At 38.5% G+C, this 7044-nt stretch overlaps 1 protein-coding gene across 1 annotated transcript; it reads left to right on the top strand.

The window, feature by feature from the left end:
• The first annotated feature begins 5276 nt into the window (after positions 1-5276).
• On the top strand, positions 5277-6221 carry LOC126948278 (olfactory receptor 10T2-like). Its single transcript, XM_050779873.1, has one exon. The coding sequence runs from the start codon at positions 5277-5279 to the stop codon at positions 6219-6221; it is 945 nt and encodes a 314-aa protein (XP_050635830.1).
• Positions 6222-7044: the final 823 nt, after the last annotated feature.

Raw genomic sequence — 7044 nt, 5'->3', positions numbered from 1 at the left:
CACTCTGATTTTTTGAATTTCCAGCTTTTCTGGACTGCTTTTTCCCCATCTTTGTGGTTTTATCTGCCTTTGGTCTTTAATGATGGTGATGTACTGATGGGGTTTTGGTGTGGGTGTCCTTTCTGTTTGTTAGTTTTCCTTCTAACAGTCAGGACCCTCAACTGTAGGTCTGTTGGAGTTTGCTTGGGGTCTACTACAGACGTTCTTTGCCTGGGTGTCAGCAGCGGAGGCTGCAGAAGATAGAATATTGCTGAACAGCGAGTGTTGCTGTCTGATTCTGACTCTGGAAGCTTCGTCTCAGGGGTGTACCCCACCGTGTGAGGTGTGAGGTGTCAGTTGGCACCTAGTGGGGGATGTCTCCCAGTTAGGCTACTCAGGGGCCAGGGACCCACTTGAACAAGCAGTCTGTCCATTCTCAGATCTCAACCTCTGTGCTGGGAGATCCACTGCTCTCTTCAAAGCTATCAGACAGGGGAATTTACCTCTGCCAAGGTTTCTGCTGCTTTTTGTTTAGCTATGTCCTGTCCCAAGAGGAGGAGTATACAGAAGCAGGCTGGCCTCCTTGAGCTGCAGTGGACTCCACCCAATTTTAGCTTCCTGGTGGCTTTGTTTACCCACTTAAGCCTCAGCAATGGCGGGCACCCCTCCCCCAGCCTCGCTGCCACCTTGCAATTAGATCTCAGACTGCTGTGCTAACAATGAGGGAGGCTCCGTGGGTGTGGGACCCTCTGGGTCAGGCGTGGGATATAATCTCCTGGAGTGCCGTTTGCTAAGACCCTTGGTAAAGCGCAGTATTCGGGTGGGAGTTAACTGATTTTCCAGGAGTTGTCTGTCTCAGTTTCCCTTGGCTAGGAAAAGAGATTCCCTTCCCCCTTGCCCTGCTTCAGCTCTGGCTGGTCAGGCTGCACCAGCTGACCAGCACCGATTGTCCAGCACTCCCCAGTGAGATGAACCCAGTACCTCAGTTGAAAATGCAGAAATCACCCATCTTCTGTGTCACTCACGCTGGGAGTTGGCAGCTGGAGCTGTTCCTATTAGGCCATCTTGGGTGCACCCCAGGGCTAAATTTTTTATTATTAGCAAATGTCCATCTTTAGTTCTGTTAATATTTATTGTGCTGAAGTCCACTTGTCTCATGTTAGTATAGTCATTCTGCCTTTGTAATAATTTGAGTTTTGTGCTTTTTTTCTAGAACATTACTGTTATCTGAGACTTAAGATTTATAGTGGGTCTTTTGCAGAAAATATATAATTGCTTTGTTTATACAAATCAGACAATCTCTTTTTATTGAAGTGTAAATAATTTACAGTCAATATAAGTTTCATTTTGAGTGTGTTTAAGTCTACCATTGTACTATGTGATGTCTCATTGTTTCATTTATTTCTTGTTACTGTTTTCCTATTTTCTTGACTTCCATTGGATTAATCAAGTAATTATTAATATTCTGTTGTATCCCCTCTATTGGTTTATTAGCAACACATTTGTTTAATTTTTGTGTTTTGTGAGATATAAAATATACATGTATAACTCATCACAGTCAATCCTCAAATAATATTGTAGCACTTTATTTGTATTGTGATTTTTTTATAGTATATTTTCATTTCTCCCTACTGAGTTTTTGTCCTAGTTTTGTCATGTATTCTACTTATAAACTTATAAAAGAAATACTGTTGGATTGAAAAGGTAAAAGAGGAGTTTGAAACCCACTCATTTTGGTACTAAATGTGATAACTTTACTTCCTCTCAGTAATGCTGTAGTGCCCTGTGCTTGTCTCTAGCTTAACCCTCTTTGCTTGTTGTAATTATTCACTTATTTCTTCATCTCATCTTCTAAACATCAAGCTTTTATCAGAAAGAAGTCAGTAGCTCTATACTTTCTGAAAATCAAAAAAATTACATAAACTGATTGCAAGATTCCAAGCTCCACCTAAAATATTTCTTATTTAGGAGATCCCAGGGTAAAGCCCCAAAATATGCATCTTCACATGCACCTCAGGAGGCCCAGATGTATATGGGTCCATATGTCACCATTAGCACAGACTAAGCCATCATTGTGTCACCTTCCCCACCAAAACACTCACCAGAGTGCTTGGAGCATTATAGGTACTCAATGCATATTGATTAAATCAACTAATGCCCTGACAAAAGTCTATATTGATTAACATATTTGAAGAGATAAATCAAGCAAGTAGAGGAATGTAGAAAAGGTTAAACTGTGTGCCCTCTTATGATGCTAATATAACTTATTCATAAATCAAGATAGTTAGAGAAAAAATAGCATCATAATTCAACTAGCAACTTTAAGAAGGAAGAAAAAAATTGTCAAGAATGTCATTTATTTTATCCCTTAAAAGAATTCTTCTATGTTTAGCATCTGTAAAGCTAATTATTAAAGAAGTCACAGTCATCACTTTATTCAGCAAATATAACCTTGCTCCAAAATGAATGATCAGTGCAAAAAATTATAGTATTTAAAGCTATTCATCTTTTACACAGATCAAGTAAACCACATAATTTTTCTACTCTTTTTTTTTCTTTTTTAAAGGTAGAATGTTACATTTTTAATGCCTAGAGTCCAAGGAAGAACCTCCCTCCAAAGCTTCAATCCCCTGAGGCACCCCAAATGTATAAGACCCAGGGATTTTGCTGGAGTATGTGTCATCAAGGGCACAGAGCTGCTAAGATTGGCTGTACAGTTACTTTCGGCTCAGAGACCAGGCTGAGCTGTCTTTCATCTTTAAAAGCAAATGGCCCCTGGACTTTCCCCTGTAAGATCTGGAAGAAATGTGCTACGTGATATATATTTTTTAATGTTTGCCTATTTCTCCCTCCTTTTTAGACTTTGATGGAATATGAGAGAAACTGCCTGTGGATGTAAGTGTCTCCTTTGTACTAGAGTTGTAGAACCACTCTTTCTTATGAGTAATATCTGTCAATTTTCTCTAAAAATACTTTCAATACCAAAGAAAGATTCAGAAGCAGAAGAACTCACGGAAACCATGCGCTGGTGAAATGTGGGCCATAGCATCAGAATCTAGAGTGAGAGACAAGACAGAGACCATATGGAGAGGGCAAAGATGCAGCTGAACAAACCCTGACCATGTGAGCATGGGAGATATAGTAAATGAAGAGAATAGCTAAGAGTGTAAATACCAAATATTTCTAAAATAGACCTAAACTAGGAAATAGGGAGAAACTACCTAATATGTACCTTAGCATAAGGAAAAATATATGATGGATTAAGACGGAACAATAAGAGATAGGAGTGGATGGAAGAGTGGAACAGAAAGCCTTGTGGGGATCATACAGAGTAAAGAAGACATCGATCTATTTCCTAAGTCACTGATGTGTAAGCACACAGTGCAAAGGAAATATCAAAACTAGAACCCAGGTAATTCAAAAGACAAAACCCTAGATGGAAGACTTAAGGTATTTGGGATACAGTTCTTGCCTCATAACTTATGCAAGCTACATCTTAATATTTTACTTCTCTGGGCCTCTGTTTCTTCATTTGTAACATAAGGGGGCTTGACTAGAATTTAACAGCCTGCCTGTATTGGCCACTTATGCATCAGGAACTTCGTTGTGGGCATTTGGTGCTCACACAAACTTTTTGGCTTATGCTATTATTATTGCCATTCTAGAGATTAAATCATGAGACCCAAAGTGATTTCCCCAACATTGTACATTGGCAGAGCCATGGTCTCAACCTGGGCAGTCTGACTCCAGAGCCTGTGTCCATCCAGCCTCACTATGCTGCCATTCTAACCAACGATCTCAGAGCAAACTGACAGAGAAGTGAATCAGTCTTTGAGAGCTACATAGGGGAGCCTCCCAGGATGAATAATGAACTAAGGTTTTGTAGGAAAGATAAATATTAATTCTGATGGATAACAAAAATAGGAAAGAAAATGTAATGTTATGTGTAGAAGCAGAGAGACAAAGTTATGATTGATGGCTGCAGCCAACCAGCTTGTCTACAACTGAAGGGCAGATGCATGACCTAATGCTGAGGACAAACACACCTAAGATGGTGATGAGGACAGAGAAAGTTCTAGAAACATTGCCATAAGCTATATATTAAATAATTAGTTAGAAGGAAAATAAGACCCATAAAGATATATGATCATTTTATTTCAATAACTAAAGGCTAGCTGTCATTCATAGAAATAATTTAACATTATTGTGAGTATCTGCAGAGGACAAATCAAGAACAATGGGTGACTATTTCAAGGAGGCATAGTTCTACTCAGAAGTAGCCAGATAAACTATTTAGCAAGGGAACAGCCTATTTTGGAAATCAGTGACTCCTTAAAATTTGTCCTTGACTATGGAGGTTGGACAATACTTCCTACATTCCTATAAAGAGGTTCACAGAATTGTATGCAGATTGAGTTAGATTTCTGATCTTTTTTCTAAAATAAAAATAATATGATTGTCTAAGTCTGATATGAAAGTTTTAACATTTATTTGATCTCCCAATCAAACCACAGATCTTCTCACAGATAATGATGAAAGTTCTTCTTAGAACATTATGGAGGCAATGGAGATTGAGGCATAGGCCAGAAGAGTGGAGATCTCAGCCCAAGCCTCATAATGCTCTGAGTTTAATTTGAGCTTTAATTAGGTTCTTAATCTCAGATTCCCCTGAACTGATGACAAGGGAAACCCCAATATGTGAGCCATCTCAAAGTCTTCACAATTGATCATGGGTAAATAGAATCTGAATACTTTTAAGTAGATTAAAATAGCTCTCCACATGTGAACAAGCATTATTTGAGTCGTGTATATGAGAGATTGGGTACATTCCTTTTTACTTGTTTTGTTTGTTTTTCTGAATCAGATTTTTATAAGGTGTTAGCAAAGATAGGTGATTTTTAAGGACTGTCATTGTCATGTGGGTAAGCAAATGATTTAATCTTATCGAGCCTCATTTTCTTCTTCCATAAAATGAGAGTATTTAATGAAATGAAGTCTAAATCACCTTTTTATTTTACAGTATGAACTTTCTAGGCACATAGGAATACAGAGAATGAAAATAACTTACAAAAATAAATAATTTCAGATATCTTTGAATTCAGATATGTCACTATTCATGTCCTTTGATCCTTCCTTATACTCTGATCTATGTACTAAATGTTTGTTATGTATTTTTTCAGACCAGTATTATCAGCTTTTTACAGAAATAGGAACTGTGTATCTCTAGGGTCATTTCACTTTTGTCAAGTTCACTCTTTTCTCAATTCCAGGTTACCAAAGTCTAATTCCACTGACCAATGAAAAGACAGAACCAGAGCGAGCTCACCGAGTTCATCCTTACAGGTTTCTCAGAACTGGGGGATCTGCAGATCCTTCTCTTCTTTGTCTTCCTATTAGTCTACCTGACCACTCTGATGGCCAACACCACCATCATAACGGTCATTCGCCTGGACAGGGCTTTGCACACTCCTATGTACTTCTTCCTCTTTGTCCTTTCATGCTCTGAAACCTGCTACACCTTGGTCATTGTACCCAAAATGCTTACCAACCTGCTATCCACAATTCCAACTATTTCTTTCTCTGGGTGTGCAGTCCAGCTCTATTTATTTGTGGGCTTGGCTTGTACCAACTGTTTTCTCATTGCTGTGATGGGCTATGATCGCTATGTTGCCATCTGCAACCCTCTTAACTATACACTCATTGTCAGCCGAGCCACCTGCATGCAGCTGGTTCTAGCCTCCAGCTTTTGTGGCTTCCTGATCTCTATGATTGTCAGTATCCTGGTGTTCAGTGTGCCCTTCTGTGCCTCCAATCGGATCAACCACTTTTTCTGTGACATTTCCCCTGTCATAAAACTGGGCTGCACAGACACCAACCTGAAGGAGATGATCGTCTTTTTCCTCAGCATTCTGGTATTGGTGGTTCCCCTTGTGTTGATATTCATCTCCTACGTCTTCATAGTTTCCACTATCCTCAAGATCTCCTCGGTGGAAGGACAGTGCAAAGCCTTCGCCACCTGTGCTTCCCACCTCACAGTGGTCGTCATCCACTATGGCTGTGCTTCTTTTATCTACTTGAGGCCCACATCCCTGTACTCTTCAGATAAGGACCGGCTCGTGGCAGTGACTTATACTGTCATTACCCCGCTGCTCAACCCCCTTGTCTATACACTGAGAAATAAGGAAGTAAAGACAGCTCTGAGAAAGGTTCTGAGTAGATGCTCATATTCCAAAACGGTATGAGTGGGCCGATACAGCAGCAAATTACATTCATGAAAGTTTCCTAGATAGCACTTCAGACCTATAAACAGATTTGTCCTTTTCTTAAGACTCCTTGACAAAAAATAAAAGAGAAAAGAAAAGAAATGAAATAAGGACTTTAGGTAACCTTGACTGTTTATATCAAAAATTTCTTTTTCATGTTAGCCTATATCCAGTGCAAAAGTTATACCAATTGGTCTCCAGAAAATGTTGTGAACATAGAAACTTTCAATAACACAAGCTACATTGTTTTTATGCATTGCAAGTGTTTGCTTTGTCAGATCAACACTACGAATGCTGCATTATCTTTCTCAGAATTCCCGGATTGTTGATACTCCTTTTACAGTGAAAGAAACAATATTTTCTAGAAACAATTTACTGCAGTTATTTCTTTATTAAACATATATACACACACACATACCTACATATGTGTGTATATATATGAATGTGTGTATATATGTGTCTGTGTGTATATATATATATAAAGTTTAACCCATTTCTCATTTAGAAAAAAAAAAAAAGCTCAGTTCTGTGCCAGTATAGAATTCTCGGGTCAAACAGGAAATGGGTTAAAGCAAATGATTTAATCTTTTTGAGTCTCATTTTCTTCTTCCATAAAATGAGTGTTCAATAAGATGAGCTCCCATCATAGTTTCATTTACAGTACAAAGCTTCTATGCACATAGTAATATAAAGAATAGAAATAACTTGTAAAAATAAAGATAAATTACTTCAGATATATTCTTTCCTATCCCCGATCTACATACATATACACACACACACATATTATATATATATACACACA

Source organism: Macaca thibetana, chromosome 1 (assembly GCF_024542745.1).
Source record: "Macaca thibetana thibetana isolate TM-01 chromosome 1, ASM2454274v1, whole genome shotgun sequence".
Classification (NCBI taxonomy): Eukaryota; Metazoa; Chordata; class Mammalia; order Primates; family Cercopithecidae; genus Macaca; species Macaca thibetana.
Note: the sequence above shows the minus strand (reverse complement) of the source record. Positions and strands in the feature narration are given on the sequence as shown.